General features: G+C 39.6%; 1 protein-coding gene across 3 annotated transcripts in view; it reads right to left on the reverse strand.

Annotated features, from left to right (window-relative positions):
* LOC147311809 (alsin-like) overlaps positions 1-18,469 on the reverse strand; it is a 33,456-nt gene extending 14,987 nt beyond the window's left edge. For 2 of the 3 annotated variants that reach the window (XM_086265609.1, XM_086265608.1), the window contains exons 1-22: positions 18,259-18,469; positions 16,253-16,429; positions 13,859-14,019; positions 13,551-13,775; positions 12,909-13,099; positions 12,565-12,597; positions 12,280-12,480; positions 11,065-11,165; positions 10,780-10,973; positions 10,521-10,608; positions 10,199-10,380; positions 7,043-7,211; positions 6,703-6,799; positions 6,252-6,329; positions 5,863-6,084; positions 5,515-5,686; positions 5,229-5,424; positions 4,511-4,576; positions 4,166-4,325; positions 3,809-3,940; positions 2,932-3,060; positions 2,641-2,664 (exon numbers count right to left, since the gene is read on the reverse strand). In XM_086265609.1, coding sequence (XP_086121735.1) covers positions 2,641-2,664; positions 2,932-3,060; positions 3,809-3,940; positions 4,166-4,325; positions 4,511-4,576; positions 5,229-5,424; positions 5,515-5,686; positions 5,863-6,084; positions 6,252-6,329; positions 6,703-6,799; positions 7,043-7,211; positions 10,199-10,380; positions 10,521-10,608; positions 10,780-10,973; positions 11,065-11,165; positions 12,280-12,480; positions 12,565-12,597; positions 12,909-13,099; positions 13,551-13,775; positions 13,859-14,019; positions 16,253-16,272 — 2,841 coding nt within the window. In that variant the 5' untranslated portion in view covers positions 16,273-16,429; positions 18,259-18,469. The remainder of the gene's footprint in view (positions 1-2,640; positions 2,665-2,931; positions 3,061-3,808; positions 3,941-4,165; positions 4,326-4,510; positions 4,577-5,228; positions 5,425-5,514; positions 5,687-5,862; positions 6,085-6,251; positions 6,330-6,702; positions 6,800-7,042; positions 7,212-10,198; positions 10,381-10,520; positions 10,609-10,779; positions 10,974-11,064; positions 11,166-12,279; positions 12,481-12,564; positions 12,598-12,908; positions 13,100-13,550; positions 13,776-13,858; positions 14,020-16,252; positions 16,430-18,258) is intronic. The other variant, XM_086265610.1, reaches the window with a different exon arrangement.
* Between the last annotated feature and the right edge of the window lie 242 nt (positions 18,470-18,711).

Below are 18,711 nucleotides of genomic sequence, written 5' to 3' on the forward strand. Positions count from 1 at the left end.
GAAGAGGATAGATGACCAAAAGATATGCCTTTATAACTGTCTGTGGTTTCCTGACTGTGTGCTGGTAAATTGGGGAAGTCCAACGTCTTTTGAGTTCAGCTACACTACCCTACATTAATAAGGCAGTTTCCTCTATAAACTTATGACCTTTTATGATGTTTCAGTTGTTTTCAACATGACTTGTGTTTTAATATTCAAAGTAATTGACTGTTTTAAATTCCTTTTTATATCAATTACAGTTAAAGGTCCATAAAAGCTTGTTTTTTTAACTACATGAGATGTAACCATTAAGTTGTGTGACTCCTACAATATAATCCTGATTTAAATTTGGATGACTTCTCCTTCAAGGACTTCTGCTGCTTTTAGGTCTATCTGTAGAAGTCTTGTTCTGACCATTTGAACATGTGAGCTGAAAACAGAAGCATAGAAATGACAACCATGCTGGACGTGGACACACAGAAGTGAGTGTTGGACCTGTCAGGGTTTCACCCTTGTCTTTGATCCATGAACAGGATTTTAAGGGATAAGCAGGGGTCCATTTTTTGACCCTCGGAATAGCATTTCTGCTTTTTGCAGATGTAGTTCTGTTGTCTTTAGTGGTGCGTGACCTTCGATTTTGTAGCCAAGTGTGAAATGGCTGCGATGACAATCAGCAGCTCAAAGTCTGAGCGCTGTAAAACAGTGGAGTGCTCCCTCTGGATCTGGGAAGAGACGCTGCCCCAAGTGAAGAACTCTCATCATCTTCTTTGCCAGTACTGAGAAGATAGAGGTAGACCAGCAGAGTGGTGCAGCGTGTGACTGGATTGTCATGACAAATTCGTTTTCTCTTGAATGACTGGATAGTAAAGCAAGAGTTCCAACTCTCACCTATGGTAAGGAGATCTAAAAACCAAACAAGTAAAATCACCTGAAGATCTTCTGGGCTAATTCTTAGGGAAACTCAGACATCCAGAAGGAATTTGAAGCCTTTGCGCCTTTGTGTGAAAAAAGAAGCTAGCAGAGATGGTGAAGCATCTGCTCATGGATGACTCATGAATGGAGGGTTTTTGGGCACATCTAACATCTAAGAGTGAAAGATCCAGAACTCACTGAGAGATTTTATATCTCATTGGGCCTGGGAATTCCTCATGATCACTCAGGAGGAACAGGAAAGAGATGCTGGGGAGAAAGATGTCTACAATATCCTGCATAACCTGATGGCAGATAAGCAGAATTGAGTTGGTGGATGGCCGGATGGGTAGACGGACAGACAGATGGATGGATAAGGTGAAGACCTTGAAGGGGAACTGACCAGCTTTAATTTTTGATTGTCATGGGAAGAATTAACATTTCTTAGTGCACATTGCATACCAACCACATTTTACAATTATAAGACTTATTTATGATGCACAAAATGACTTTTAATACATCAACGGTTGCTCAAAGTTTTAACTCACAACACGTGACATGAGCCCAACACACCACACCACATCAAACAGGAAACAGAGTCTCAGGAAGAAACTGCTCTAAAACCAAAAAAAGTAGCCAGAGAGGACAAGCTGACAGTAAGTGTAAGAATAAAGAAGCCATCATCTGGAAGAAATCAGTGACAGTCTCCTTGTTTAAAGCTAGACCACAGCAGTGAGAGATGCATCCTTTCACCATCACCCTTCCAAGCTCTGAACTACTGCAGCTATGACCTCATCTACTTTCACCACTAACTAATGTTGGAAAATCTTCTAAACACAAATGAATCCACACACAGCAGCCTGCTGAGCAGCAGCTGGACAGAATCAGCCATCAGGACCACATGCACAGAATAAATGTTAACACAGGACATCTGTAATGCTGGAATATTACAAAGGCCAATGATCACTGTTTGTTTTAGCCTCATTCATGTTAACTGAGTGGACAAAATATTAAAAACAGAGTATTAGGGAACATAATGGCCAGCAATTCTGACATCAAAGGAAAAATTAATTTATGAACAACGCAAGCCATCGTTCATCATTATACAAACAGACAACGAATTCTTAGTTTAGTTGTAGATCAGTCGATAGTTTGTTCTGTCTTTTCATTTACTATCAAAGGACTGACCAGTTGCCATAGATGTGATCCCACCAGTGAGACTCTTGTCTCTCAGGTAGACCAACTTCAACTCCACCATCTTATTCTGCTGTGAAGATTTGGTGCAAGCTGGAGGGCTACTCCAACTAGAGGTGAATAGGTTTGTGTGCTGCCAACCCAAGCTCAACAAGGCTGCAAAGCAGAGCATAGACTAGTGTCGCCAAGTGCTACTCAAGAAGATGGAGCTGGAGCATGTCCACAGGATGAGAGACTCACTGGTGAGCCAGTTAATTATTCGGCCTATATGATATTTGCAGAGCTCCTATTTCTGCAGGGGAAAAAAATCACCTCAGATCTTTGAACTAACAGAAGAACTTGCTTCTGAAAGTATATAAAGCCCCAGATCTTTAAGCACCTGTAATACCTGTCCTGTATTAACATTTATATAGCTGCATTCAAATCCTAGTTGATCCTGTCAGAGTGGAAGCACTGAACAGATGCCGGCCCACCTACAGTATGCTGCTGCAGCTCAAGCTCAAGCTCAGTTACAGTTATGTCTGTTATTGGAGGTAAACTGGTGGAAGGGATACTCACGAAGCTCTGAGAGGGAATTGTACCCTGAATAAAAGACACAATGTTCATATGTAAGCTTCAGCTGTAAATCAATGCAGATGACCAGAAATCACTGTCAGCAGAGATCCTTTGGGTTTTCTCTGGTGTACAGTGAGTGTTGTTGTTGTTAACAAAAAAAATGAAATAACGACAATTTTAAAAGACTTAAAGGCTCCTTTATACACTGCTTCCCCCAACATGAATTTATGCTACTAACATAAAAAAGAAAAGCACTTTAATATATCTGATTTCATACTGACTTATTCTGAGTACCTGTGTGTGCACCAGGGCGTCATTGAACAATATGAACCAGTGATTTGAGAACCGCCCGGCGTTCTGCGGAGTCAGAGATCGGTTGCTGCTTTCACAGACCACACGACGCCTAGGAAGACGCAGGCACTCCTGAAGAACAAAATCACACACATAAATTTCCTTAATAAAACCCGGAGTACTCTGGTAGCTCATAAGCTGCAACACATGTCTCATAACTTAATGTGTTTTCACACAGGATGTGGAAGAGGCTGCACTCTGAAAACCATTACTTTCAACAGACTGTACTGCACAATGATGGGTTTCTGCTTTGCAGAGCAGCGTGCAGTTCAGATGCTCTTGCAGACACCTTGATCAAAGTGCAACAAATTTAAATATACGGTGATTTATATTTGTCTGGGAATTTGATGAATTTACAAGAGGAAACCCTTGGAAACAGGTTTCTGTGCAAGCAGACACCTCAGGTGTGTGTTTTTACACACCAGTTGCTCTACAGATCTATTATAGTTCTTTAACAACTGAAGAAAGGAGGTGCAGAAAAGAGACTGACATCCAACTGAAAGTATTCAAAACTGTACCTATTTGTTTTGTCTTTGAACAGCATGCTACACCCATCAGTGAGAACTACCCTATTACTTTAGCCAATGAAATGCAGGGCAGGGCTGTTCAGGGCAAGTTAATACTCTGGGAATCAGCTCAGTTTGAAAAGGAGCACTTAGAGAGTGCTGCCAGGAAGGCTAGTGGCTCTAGGGAGTGAAATAAAATTTAGAAGCACACTTGTTGTCATGGGTTAAAACCTCAAAGGAAAGCATAGTGACTAATGTGTATAGACTAGAAAAAAATTACAGGATGCAGGCACATAAAACAGAGTTGTGCTCACAGTAGTTTTGCCAGAGTGGGTCTTCCAGAACAGGAAGGTGGTTTCAGCCTCCTTCTTCCTTCTTAGCAGTGATGAAGACAGGGACTCGCAATCTTTATGACCCTGATCAAGGGACTTATACTCCACAGTTAACTGGGGAGAAAAGGAAAGACAGCACGACAGAGAATTTTGTACACCTGAACATATAAAAGACTTGAAGTCAATATAGTGACATTAACAACCACTTGTTCTAATGTTGCTCAGTCATGGGAACGAAACAGAAAGTGAGGGAACGGAGCAAGGGAAAGAGAGAAGAAAAAGAAGGGGGAAGGTCAAAAAAGTGCTTGAGACAAAAAGAGAGAAGAGAGATTTTCTCACCACATCATAGCAGGCCGCCAGTTTGAGCAGGGCTCGGCTGTACTGGTGGAGCTGCTGCAGAGGCCAGTACAACATTGAAACCAGATCAACATCACCACTGGCTGACTGATCTGATACGGACAGCTGAGTGAGCAAAGTCTGCCGAAAGCCTAAACTCTCACTGGGCAGGAACAGAGACAGGCAGAGACAGATACACTCTTAGAATAACACGTCTGTCAAGTGACTGGGATAAGTTTTATGCTTTTAGTTTAGTCACAAAAGAAGAAAACATACAAGAACATGTATTTGCAAATGAAGAGAGCTGCACTCCTACAGTGAGCACTTAAGAAAAATAAAAGTGCTTACAGCGAGAGTTTGTGAAGTGGTTGGAATCCGCCCATTACTTGGAAATCACCAAGTGAAGAAAAAAACCTAGAGTCAGACAGAGTGATTTTAACTTAGATTTTACCCCTCAGTGACACACAAGATACACCTTTACAAAGTCAAGTGAACTTGCAAGAGCTTAAACCCTCCATCTCAAATTAGAGGCATTTGTACTATTAAAGATCATTTGAAATATGTTTGTCTTCCTGGCTTGTTTCTTTTAACTATCTATAAGCTTAAACAAGATGTGATGAAACCTAACCTGATCACAGCGTAAGTATGTGTGATCCCGAATTTCAGGAGGGTTTGCTTGTATGTAAAGTAATTCTAGCCACAGCACTATAACTGCTTTGTAATGCATGAATAAACAAAGCATCATGAATGTGCAGCTGACAAATCAGCAACAACTGTGTGATGCGATCATGACAACATGGATCAAAATCTCTGAGATATTTTTCCAGCATCTTGTTGAATCTATGCCGCAAATAATTAAGGCAGTTCTGAAGGCAACCTGCTACAAGTAAGGTAACTAATACAGTCACCAGTGAGTGTAAAAACTGAAAAAAAAAAAATGGAGAAAAGGGGATAAAAAGGCATCACAGGGATTACTGACATAAACATGAGTATGTCTGTTCATGTTTTCTTTGAGGGAATCACATGATGGGACTTTTGTTTGGTGAGACAAAAAAACCCAACTCACCTTTTGTATGTGTCAATGAAATACTCTGTGTGTGTCAGCAGGGGAAGGGTAGTGACATCACAGCCCTGCACGTTATGCAGGAAGTAGGTGAGTGCTGTGGCATGTTGGCCAATCAGGGTGCTCAGCTGAACAAAACTCTCACAGAGAGAGAAGAAGAGATGAGAGCACTGCTCACCCAACACTGGACACAAACTTTCTGCAGATGAGAAAACACACACACACACACAAACACTAATTTTAATAAATGTTTTAATTAGGCAGAACGAGGCAGTAGATGCTCTCTGACCTCTTTTACGCAGAGGGGTGAGGAGGATCTTCCTGACGCTGCTGCACCAACAGTACAAGTGCCTCTCTCTGGAGGCCAGCTCGTGGATAGCCGAAATAAAACCCATGACATTGTGGTCTGCTAGCACCGCACAGCTCTGACCTCCACTGCACACACTGCTAACGTAACCCATCTACACACACACAGCAAAAACAAGAGGGTAACATTTAGGTTACAATTACAGTTAGAGTTAGGCTGGTGTGAGTAAGAACTTCCATCTCATAAATATGTTCGTGCTGTAGCGGAAAAAATGCTCCACCCATCATTTTCCTTACTGTCTGTGTTAAGTTGCGCTTTGGACCTACAAACCTCAATGCAGAAGGGCAGCAGGGTGGGCATGACTGTATAACGCTCCACTCTGTTGGGTGACCTCTTGCTTGAGCTTTCACTCTGGTTTAGCCTCTCAGTTTGCACTGGCTCCTTCTGTTGGCCGCAGTACAACAGGACTGGCTGCACACAGTCTCCATCAGCCAGGAGCAGGGTGTGGCTCTGACCGGCTGACAAGTCCCAAACACGAAGCCCATCAGACAGCTATGGTGGTCCACCCACAACGAAACAGAGTAATATTAGGAAATGGATGGTGTTGCTATGTTTTCCTACATTAGCGAAAATAATAATCTATGTGAATGACTAAATCTTTGGCTAGAAGTGTGAAATGTGTGAATTAAATTTTAAAAAATGGGATGAGATTTCTGTACCTTCGCCTGCTGAGGGACAGTGACGGGGCTGTTCACGTGGCCGAGTTGTCCACACATGTTGCTGCCCCATGAGTACACCTACAGCACAGAAGAGATGAAATAGGGGGTGAGCATGCACTTACATACAAGTAATGCTTGAAACTTGAGACCTTGAAAAATAACATGATTAAAGTATCATAAGACAGTTAATTACATCTTATTTTTAAGACTGAGTCACAAATGTTGATGTTTAATTAGGATGTCTATTAGCATTTTGTTAAAGCATAACTCATCTTTCTGGACTTCTCATTAAAACATACAGAAATGTTAAGCTCATCTCAGCATGCAAGTACAAGTAGCAATATTTAGTAGGGTAAGGTCTCCAGAGCTTGGGAGCATTTAATGTCAAAGGGGGTACTTAGAAATGGCACCTGTTTGTCTAATCATGCTAAGTGTGTGCCGTTTTTGTTACCTGGCACTGAGCAGTGAGAGCCAGTGAATGGTGCGAGCCTGCAGCAACTTTGATCACTTCTTCACCTGTTAAAGACTTGATGCATAGAGGCTGGAGTCTGGACACACAAACACAGTTCACTCGAATCTTGTGGTTATAATTTCTTTCTTTACACATTTCCAACTAATTCAATTGAGCATTTCATCCCAAAAGGTTGTATCTAATTGTCTTTTAATGTAATTCTGTTCAATTCACCTTTAAATAATAATTATGCTTATTACATCATCATAGACATATCGTAAATACAATATAGACATTTTAATTTTAAATATCACTGTTACACTTTATTTTTGGTCCCCACCTGGCGAGCTGATCTCCATGACCAAGTTGTCCCTCAGAGCCACGGCCCCAGCTCCAAATCTCTGTCTCCAGAAATGGCAGGCCATCTTCTGCCTCCTCTGGTGCTCCAGCCGGAGCCCCACCAGCTGAGGACGGCCTGCAAGCACAAGGGTGTCGCCTCCGAGGAGACCCTAACGGAAAAATACACGAGCAGAGTAGAGTAAAACTTTAATGTCCCTGTGGGGGAACCTGCTTTGCAGAGAGTAGTCCATGTATAAAAGATGCTTGGGATTCAATATGATGGTTTGTCGTTACATTAAGACTACCACACCAGCAAATCACAGAATAAGAAAGCATTGACTGAATAAAAGAAAAAATACACTAGGTGAGGACATTCAAATAACTGAATCCTCACATAATTGTCATATTTGAGCATTTATCTATATTGTAAATTGAGTTTTTCATTAAAATTACATAACTCTAGTACAAAATGTTTTTTGTCAATGTTTCAGAATGATCTTGAAATCCTAAAAAAGCCTAGATGGACTTGAGCAATCTTTGAGTAATATGAATGTTATTGCTACAGAATACAATCTGCAGTGTTTCCCACAATCAGCTGAATCAACATAGCTTCAGGATGATCCATTGAAAATGAATTCAGACTGGCCAAGGGGCGACTCAACAGATAAAGACGCCAGTATCTCCCAATATTTTGAGCATAAACTAAGGAAGGGGATCGTTATTGCTTGTGAAAACAAACTTTCGTGGCTCTTCTGAGATTTTAAGAGATGTCATTAATTCAGAAAATTCAGTGTTTATGTCTTCTCTGCAAACAAACTGCATCAGAGTTCAGTGCAGTGTTATTGACCATGCTACATGAGCAAACGCAAACAAACCGCACCCACAAGGGTTTGCATGAACACACCCTAACGACTCACAGAGCTTCACTACTTCACTGGAATCAACATGTGCCACCTTGTACCTACAAAATACTTAAACTAACCGGGAGCTGAGTCAAGCTGTTGAACCAGGATAAGCAGGCACAGAGCAGAAAGTCACAACATCAATAAAAACATTCTGCTATTCAATATATCTAATATATTATTATTTTTTTAAACAAGGCTTTTCAGCAAAAACCTAAAATGTCAACGTGGTTTTCATTTCTGCGTCGGCTGACGAGACACTTTCATTTTTACGCTCCTGAAACTCCTGGAAAACCAGAAACTGAGAGTCTGCCGGCCCTTGTATGGCACAATCAATGTATTTCATACAACCCTTATTAAGTAAAGTTATTTGAAATCATTAGCACAGTCATCAGAAATTACCAGTACTAGTATTGGGATAGAGTTATATAGAGAGAGTATAAGGTGTTTGCTAAAATGGGAAAACTGTGTAAACTTGAATCCTAAAAAAATGAAGAACTCTAGGTCTAATTCCACTGAAAATGCAACATGAAAAAGTGAACTGAAATAAACCCATTGCGGGTTTACTTCTTATTCTATCAGGTAGTGAAATTGGAGAAGCAAAAGTATGTGGCACAATAATCCATTCATCTCGATTGTGTTGTTTTAATAGAGGCTAGAAGGTAACGTTTTAATTAAAATCTGATAAAATGCCTGTTAAAATATTCTTATCATATTCCAAAACAGCTTTCCTAAGATCCTCTGATCCAAACAAAACAAAGGAGGTAATTTATTACAGGACACCAAATGTAAAATTAGATGTCCAGCAAGCTTTACAACATTTCATGACTTATTACAATAAAATTCTCACAAAGTTCTTTCAAGAGTTGAGGGCTAAAGACTTGGTTGAATTAGGTTACGCGAGAGTGTGGCACTTACTAGTGATGATTAAACTTAAAGGTAATATTAAAAGTAAGATGATTAGTAATGCATTATTATATCTTCACAAAGACAGCCAAACAAAATTAGAAATTGTGTGGGTGCTGCTCATCGAATGTATGTGATAAACTGATCATCAGCAGCTGTCACCACCTCTACAAATGCAGAAGTTTTGGCAATTTTCTGGTCTGGAGCATTCAGTTGTGTGTTAACACAATCCCACAATCTTCCCATGAGTGGACGTCCCAAGGAATTCACCCAAAGGTCAGACCATGCAATGCTCAGATAAGTTAGGCCTCAGTTAGCATGTTAAAATATTGCGTTCATGAAGAGCGGTCCAAAATTCCTCCACAATGATGTGAGAGACTGATCCAGTCATACAGAAAATAGTTACTTCAAGTTATTGCTCCTAAAGGAGGTTTTACAAGCTACTGAATCATGAAGTGCCCTTAATTTTTAAGATGGCTGCAAACAGTCCTGTGAAAACTTTCTTTGCCCCTCCTCCCCGTACACAGAGTGGATCAGGCAGAGGGCCACTTGTAAATGAAAGTGACCCAAAGTATGAGAACGGATAACCCAAATAATCTCATACTCTGCAAAGCACTTACACATGTCCCCAGTAATGCAAGGGCCAACACTGACTGGACTGGACAAGCAGTTGTCAAGATAAGCACAAAACAGGTAGATGTACAGAGAGATTTCTCAACTTATTGGTGAGACCAAATGACATTTTCAGGCTACTTGAATGTCATTTTTTATAGAGATTGAGAAATGCTTTAATAATGAAAAAAGATATATTCAGAAAGCAAGAATAACCTTGATTGACTTATCAGTTTATTGAACACATAAGCTCAAGTTTTAAAAGATATGTTGGTCTTAAATGCGTCAAAGTGAAATGCAAACACAGGCAGGAACTGCGCTGTGTGTTCTGTTGCAGGTAATCGACAAAAGTGCCAGATAGCGTATAAACGTGTTCAGTCCATACTGCTATATTTCACTAATTACTAATGTAAAAAGTTAAAATTCATAATCAAACACAATCCTAACAGCAGTTCCTGTAGTTCCAAAGCTAGAACTACAGGAATTACCTCTTGTTTGTTCATTTCAAATACAAGTACAGATGCAAAAAACTAACAGCTGTGGTTTTACACAGAATCAAATGGTGTGTCTGTTTTTTTGTTAATAGCTTCTCAGTGTCTTGATGAAAAGCTATGCTAACAGTCTCCTGGCTCCATATTTTGAGTTTGGGGAATCTTCTCATCTCACTCTTGAAAGTAAAGTAAATAAGCTCATTTCCCAAATGTACAGTTAAGCTGTTCACACCCTATCATTCCTACCGTGGGTGGGTGTTCCAGGAAGCGAGCTTCTCCTGCTCGTTGCCGTTTTCCCCTTCTGGTGTATGTTTGTGAGACTAGAGCTCTTCAGTCCCTGCAGGGACGGCTTTTCCTTCTCCAGACAGAGTCGAACTTCATTCAGACACACTGGGGAAGAGGAGTGTGACCCAGACAGTCCACTGTTACTGTGGAACAGAAGGTCAAATGTTAAGCTGCTAATACCCTGAAGATAACAGACATCCTGGCAGGGCGTGTATCTGCATTAGTCGACGATTATTATTCATGCTTTGCAGTTCTGGGACACGGTTTTGAAACACAGTCTTACTTGTGCATTTGTCTCTTTGTATTTAAGTCATCTTTGTAACTGGAAGTCAGCAGGTCAGAGGAAGGAGTTGAGGAAATGCAGCTGTCGTCTGGATAGAACAGATAAGAGAAGAGAAAACATTACAGAAAGCAGCAAAAAACAGCAATTGAAAACAAAGGAATGAGTGAAGGATGAATCAAGAAGAGAAAAACAGTCAATTATATTAATTGTTACATTAAATGATAAATTTCAAAACATCGAAGAGACGAATATCACAAACCTGAGGTGTGGCTGCTCAGTGAGTCAGTGTCTTGTTTATCTAATGACTGATCAGAGAGTTCCTCAAGGAGATTTTGCAACTCCAGGTCTTCAGAGAAGTTCTTGTTGGTTCTCCAGCCTGACAGCAAGTGCACTTTTGGGCTGCCGTCAGTCTCTGTTACACTGTCAGTTTGACCCTGAGATTCAAGGGTTGGGCTAAAGTTTTCCAGTGGAGGAAAGGCAAGGAAAGACAACTATGAGAGTTAGGAATTATTTTTAAAATTAAGTGAGTTATGTAGTAACGTACTGTTTAGTGTTAGATTTGCTGTCATCAGAACCAGGACTGCTGCTTGCTGATGTTGCTCCAGCCCGGAGCCTTCGTCTGGGTCCTCGAACTTGGAAAGACGTCTGTGAACACAAAATGACAAGGGGTATCACACATTGTTGAGAAAGCTATGGTTCCTGATTATGTAAATTACTTGTTTTTAGTCAATTTTCAACAATTACACACCTGTAAAATGTTGGAACTGGACATTATTCAGATTAACAGGATGTTGAGGCTTTATATACACTCACTAATGCGATAAAACATCATGATTGCACCGCCTAACACACTGTTGGTCATTTACATGTCACCAATAGCGACCAACAGTGTGTTAGGTGGTGACACATTCAGTAGTGACCCATTCAAATAACTCTGCTGCAAGGGAGGGAGGGAGGAAGTGGCCTTTTTATGACCGGTCAGTTTCCTTCACACTTCCTGACTGGCAGCTCTGATTAGCTGTGCCGTACCTTTTTTTTTAAAGCTACATTTTTATTTTTTTATTTTTTTACATTTTTTTACAAAAAATAAATAAATAAAATTCAAGAAATTACCTACAACCATATCCTTTTTGGCCTCATTACACAAGTAAAACTGAACATCAGTATACTTGTGGAATGTATGCCAGAATAACTCTCACTGTTTAGAGTTTTATTCCATGCTTCCCACTTGACCTGGTCAAAATTAGCGGATTTGGACACAGAAAGAATCACAGATAGAAGATGAGCCTCAAATTAAAATGTAGTTATAAAGAAGAGCTTTCATATGCTAGAACTTGTTTTGACCACCCATGCCACATGATGGTGTGACTCTTTAAAGTTCACCCCGTGTATTATCAGAATTTAAACATACAGGGCACTGATGCTTGTTTCTTTTTCTCTACATTTTTCTACAGAAACTGTGATGTATCCTTTAATATTGATGCTCCAAGACAGTTATAGAAAAAAGCTGAACAAAAATTATATTTTGGCTTGAGATTGTGATAATTGTAAAGTGCTCACATTTGTTTTTAAAGACTTCAAAATGCGTTTCTCCTGTACTTAAAACTCCTATATGGAATTAATAGCTGCATTCATCTTATTCTAGAGTATTCACAATAATTTGCTCTACTGTTGTAAGTACTGGCAGTTATTTTACAATTTGTGTAGTCCCCTTTTCATTATTGTTCTTTTACTTATTCCTGTTTGTATTTTTATTTACCTCTCCTTTCATCACTTCAGTTAACTCCACTCCGAGTGGGCAGTAATGAGAATCCTCAACTGCTGAGAGCTCCTCCCTTTCTGTCACCGAGTAGTGGGGTGACTGGCCTCGCTCCTTCTTCTTAGGGGCATGCTGGGTATTATAGTCCTGAGGAGGTAACCTGCGGACAAGAGCCAGGCTGTGGTATGCACCGCAGGCCACCTGCAGGAAGAAATACAGCCAGTAAAGCTAAAACAGAACATCACAGCTTTGGAGGTTTAACATGGCAATGAAATTAGATTTTACCTGAATCACATGTCTGCCTGCCAAGTGTTCCACCTTTGGACACAGAGGATAAAGAACACAAGAGTAAATGAACCATTTCATAAATTAACTAATACTTTAAAATGTCTAATATTATTAACATGTACTGAGAAAACGGTTTAACCATTTACACTCGAGCACCTATTTTCCTGTTTTGTGATATTTGTATGAGCTGTATAAATAAATTAGTAGTGACACTTGTTTAACTATTGCTACAGCAGTACTTCATGTCATTTAATTCATTAACAACTTACAACTACATTTAACAGGGAAGGTTTTTTAAATCTTCATTCATATCTATAACAGGAAAAGAGTTGTAGTATTACCTTCTGTGGTTTCCCCACAGGGAAGGTGTTGGTGACCAGGCCGAGTTGGCAGCCACTACCCCACGCCCACAGCTCGTTCTGAGCTGACAGAGCCAGGCTGTGTTCCCGTCCACAGGCAAGGTCCACAATTCGAACCACCACTGGAGGAACGACCTCACCGTCCACCACGATGACAGGACAAGGCTCTGGAACTGTGGGGTAATTTTCTGTTTCATTTAAATCATATTAAGCCTGACATAGAAGTAAATAAATGCCTCTTTTTAACTGTTTCATCTAATTTAACAAGTTTTTATTTGTCAACCTCATATCTACTATCACCATTGGTGCTTTAAAAATCAGTTTTAAGGCCTCATAAACACGTAGCTGGTAAATTAATATCAGCATTTATAAAGAACGTAAATAAAAAAATAAACCATGTTGCAAAAAATGGGAGGAAGCACTGACAGAAAATGGAAGTTTCACAACAATGGATAAAAGTAATGAGAAAAGAAAGTGTTGAATCTCTGACAAAGAACAGAAGTAAAAGATAAGCGAGAAAGAAGCTGACGGAGGTAGTGAGGAAGGAGGGAAGTTACAATGGAGAGCAGAGGCTGAACACAAGGGTAAAAGTTAGGAACATTCAGAAGAAAGGTGTTAACTAACCGGTGATGTTTGTGACTGTACCCTTCTCTGTTTGCCCACACTGTCCTGCAGTATTCTCCCCCCACATGTAGACGCTACCCTGCTCGCTCAGTGCACCGCAGTGGAAGCCGCCAGCAGCCACACGGACCACCGTCTTTCCCAGCAGAGAGACCTCTGGCACCGGAGCAGACACGGGGACGCTCAGATCCCTCCATAAAAGCTCTCCAAATGAATACACCTGACCACCTGAAAGACAGTAACATCTGAGAAGAAATGCAGTGATGAAGCATAAATGAAAGTGGGGCCTTCTTTACTACAATCAAACTTACCCTGTGCGAGCAGGAGGCCGTGGTGTTCCCCCAGGGAGACCTGCAGCACGGGCCTGGACAGCAGCACCCTATCTGGACAGAGCTGCCTGCTGTGGCCCGCTGAATGCCAAACATGGAGGAGTCCTCGGTCTGGAGATGTGGGAGCCTGCTCATCTGCGAGGCTGCAATGAAGCGTGAAAGATTAAATAAGCAAGTCTTAATAAGTCTGTGCATTCAGATGTGATCAACCTGAACAGATTCTCCAAATTCTGCACCTGGAAACCACTACTGCAGAGATTAGATGTGGTTTAGTGACACAACTTTGAGTGACAGATGGATTATATTCCATCACATCCATCTGTCAAACAATAATTATTTGCTCAATGTCTGCCGGCCCTGACACGCAATTTAGTTTTGAAGTAGACGAACAAGTCTGTGCAGCTTACACAGCCCTCATACTGAACTAGACACAAATATATGACAGGATTGGGACTAAAAATTAGCTTAGGGTATAGAACTTGTGGCATGTGGCACATGTTTATGATATATACACATGTTCCTGTACCAATAAACAATAAATAAACAACTGAGTATAGGCACACCTAGTAAGGTTCTGATATTCCTGTTTGTATGTAATCAAAGCTGAAAATGTTACAGATACAGGATTTCTGAGTATGTTACAATAGAATTTATTGTTTCGCTGCACTTTAATGGGGAACATAATTCACAAAATAGACATCATGTAGTATTCAATAACAGTGGAATTTACTGACTGAAACTCTAAATTAATCAAGATTGTATTTACTGAGGGCACGGTCAAGGGAGCACAGACAAAGGTATCTCCCCCTGCTCACCATCAGCTTTAAGGCACTTCAGCACTGGCATTACTTTTCAGACCTAGAAGCTCTGTCTATTCTTTTTATACAGTACAAAACCAAACCAAAACTCTCACATTATTAAAAAATGTACTTCTGGTATTGTGTATTTTCTGTGTGATTATGAAATGCACACACCACTGTGGGAAACTTTTGAATAACCCCTCATTTCTTCATATTTTGCTTTCAATAAGTCAGACTTCTACATTTTTTAAAGTAGTCTTAAGCAATAGTTCTTCAAGCTTTCTGGAGATCTCTGAATTCTTTTTCTTTGGTCATTCCAGTCCCTGTATCCGGCCATTTTAAGATTAATGCTTATTTGGTTTGGTTGTTAAACTTACCCTATGAATCACTAAAGTATTAAAAAGGCACCTAACTCAAGAGATGAACCATGGTTAGGGTAAACACATAACAGTGAAACTTGCCAAAGAAGCAATTCTTAAATTTCTATCTTTATATACTCTATTACAAGCAGCCTGGCACAAAACACATCATTTGTTCCAGTTTCTTTATTTGACTCTACAAAAACATTGGAGGAATCACTAGCTACACTCCATGAGACAGGAAGAGGAAATGATGGATGGAAATTACTGGTGTGGTTTACAGGGTGGAAGAGCAGGGCTTTGAGGAGCTGGTTAAAAACATCCCAGGTAAAAAATATTGTTTAGTCTGTAACAATAGTGTGCAGCTTCTGAAAAAGTTACAAGGTTAAGTTAATTTATTTTTTCATTTCTACATTTTAATTTAGGTAGTCTGTAATAATAGACAGCATCAGAAAACAAGGATGCCCATCATTTACTTACAGTTATGAATGTTGATGCCTGTAATCATCAGTAAAACCTTGTTCAGAGCTTGTTTTCCTCTATTATCAGAAATATCAGAATCAGATGAGAAAATTGAAGAGCAATTCTCTCAGTTCAAAAGAAGACACAGTCACTCAATAAAATTTAATTTAATTAATATAAAGAAATGAGGAATGACTCAAGACTTTTGCACAGTGCTGTAGTTATAACCATTAGCATAAAAGTTTCGCTTGAGCTGTAGTGGAAATGAAATTATAGAAGAACTAATGTTTACTGGAATACTTATTTACTGAACAGAAAAGGTTCAATAAGTAAGGTTTAATTAAACTTTAATTGTTATTGTTTTTGAGTAAATGTCCACCAACAGTGATTTTTTTCTTATGTTCTCTTCTATGACTTTCAATATCCCTATGAAAAGAGCATGCTTGTTTACATTTCTGTATTTGTGAATGTCGATATATGCCCATTTGTGAATATACGGAGCTAATGAGAGCTTAATAAAACACACAAAAAAACTTGTAAGTTGCAAAGCAGTTTCTCTTAGATTAATGGTATGAACTTTGTGTTTTAATGTACATAAATAAAAGCTTAACACACTGCTTGAGAGATTGTCCAAGATTAAATGAAGGCTAAAGGTATAAAGGATCTTGCTTTTATGTTCAACATGTTTCCACTTAAAACAAGTTTCTCAGAGATTATAAAGCCAAGGTCTGCTGAAAGCGCTCCTATGTGCTTACCTTGCCTCTGGAATCTCCATCACTTCAGGCTCCCCATTCCTCAGTACACTTATGACACTTGTATGTTCATTTCTTCAAAGCTCTTCTTTGTTTTCCCTCTGAATGACTCAGCTGATAGGAACAAAGTGAATCCTCTGTCCTGCTGCAATGCCTCGTTGGTTTATCAGGCTCCAGGGGCTTATTTGGTACAACAACCACAAAGACACATTCAGTTTATCACTTGATGCAACTCTGGCATGTACCAAAAACACTTAAGTCATTATGTCAGTTGGTTTTCTCTGGTTCAGATGTAATAACATGCAATAACATTTGTCCCAATGTTTGCATATGACTGAAATGTGGTCAAGAGCTGTTTTCCAAGGCATTTATTTACAATTGTCCACTATTCAGGTGTAAGTTTTTAATTTCTTTTTTGTTTATGGCCCTTTATGTGGCTACACATAAAGGGACAATAACCAAATCTGTAACACAGAACAGGGTAAAATATATTAGAAAACATTAACACTGATTTTCAGCCTCTTGTGCAGCACCCTGTACCCTAATACATCACTTTATTACATGAAAAGTGACATGGTGAAGGAAGCGATATTTACAAAGATCATGTATCACATAAATCCTGTTCTTCAGTTTACAGGAGATATACTCTTTGATGTAAACATAGTTTCCATTGATCAGGTTGTTAACAGACTTGATGTTTTTGATGTAATCACAGTTTATCCAGGTTCCTTTACTGTGGTCTCAGAGTACTGACATGCTTAAAGTATCCTGTCCTTGACACTTTGTCTTTAAAAGTTAACTTTTAAATATTAATCATTGTAGCCTCACAGAAAGAAGGTCCTTGGTTTGAATCCACTGAGTGAATCCAGAGTAAAGAGAAAGGCACCTGTTTCATTAGGCCTCATTAGGCCAGCCAAGATTTGCTGACTGAGTCTATGTGGTAGCCATGAGAAGGTTGTTCCCCTATGACAATGGGGACTCCAGCCCCCCCACAGCCACAAACTGGATAAGCATAAAAAGATTGATGGGCAAACAGAACATGCCCTATATCCATCCTATTTATTATGTTCTATCATCATTGCCATTTTCTAGATAATAAAGTCCTAAAGAAAACTACCTGAGCTGGCTGCTTTGCACTTTTATGGGTATATCTGGTATCTGGTAATATGGCTCTATCACTATGGACTCTCGGGAGTGAAGCTCAAGCTAACATACAATGACCCATGCTTTGAGTCCCTAAAATAGTTGGATGTCTGATCTCTGACAGAACTTGTGGAGGTCTGTAAAAAGCACAGTTTGGCAGGTAGAGCAATGATATTATATTTACAGCTTCTGATATCCAGAGGACATAATATTCTTTAAAACAGTCCAGATCAGGTGAATGGTATTACAGTTATTAATGCCTATTATGGACAAACACATTTTCATCCAAATTCTGCGCGAAATCCCCCACTTTTATATTAAAAGAGAGAGCCTCTTAATATTATATTTTAAAAAATGTGACGGTGACTTATGAACATAAGTAACTCTGCTTTTAACATTAACTTTAGCTCGACTTCTTAGTAATTTCTTTCTCAAAATTTGCCAAACATTTCACCTTTGGTTCTTCACGGCGATTAAATCACTTATATACGAAATACAAACACATTACAACGTTGTAATGTGATCATCGTTAACTAAAATCGATGCTTTTACATTAAAGGTCAGTTTAATATGACTACGTGTTTGTTTGTTTGTTTTTTAGCTCTATTTACAAAACAGTGGCGGCAACAAAACCCATATCTAATCTGTCTAATAGCTATCTAATCTCGGAAGCTGTTTACTTTCACAGACTGACAGCCATGCTTCTTCTGTCACAGAGTAAAGACAGAAACAACTGTGATCATCTTCATTTTTTTTTTTATTCCCCTGACAGAATTTCCTACACTATCTAAGAATACGAGAGAAAAGCGAATAAAGAAGTTGGCTAGCTCGATGCTACAGCTGCTAAAGAAGCTAACTAAACTCACCGAGCGCCCGTTTGAAGTCGGCGGAAGGCTGCGGAGATTTGTGCTGCGGTCACTGTGAATAAATCCGGAACTGTGTCCAGGTGTCACAGGAGGGGCACCGAGCTACGGCATTTCTTTTTAGATTGTTATTTATTCAAATCAGTGCAGCGCAGTGAAAGCAGAAGTGGTGTGGTTGTTGTTGGGAGGAAACTCTGCGATGGCATCCGTGCAGGGACAAACTTTACAGCGGCGACTCACCTGTTGCTGCAGCACGCGAAAGAAGCTCTAGTATACAGAAAGAAAAATAGGGTCTACTGTAGCTCTGTTTCCAGAATGCAGTCTGAATGGCGTATCATCTTTTTCAAATCCAGTTATCTGTTTTATGTGGAGACTCATGAGTGCCAAAATGAATTATAGAAATACAGATTAAATAATTAATTAAACGTGACATCAATTCATTGAAATGTTAAATAA

Source organism: Aulonocara sp. 'chitande type north' Nkhata Bay, linkage group LG16 (assembly GCF_057382095.1).
Source record: "Aulonocara sp. 'chitande type north' Nkhata Bay isolate Kocher_YH1m ecotype deep benthic linkage group LG16, A_spYH_male_GT1.1, whole genome shotgun sequence".
NCBI classification, from domain to species: Eukaryota; Metazoa; Chordata; class Actinopteri; order Cichliformes; family Cichlidae; genus Aulonocara; species Aulonocara sp. 'chitande type north' Nkhata Bay.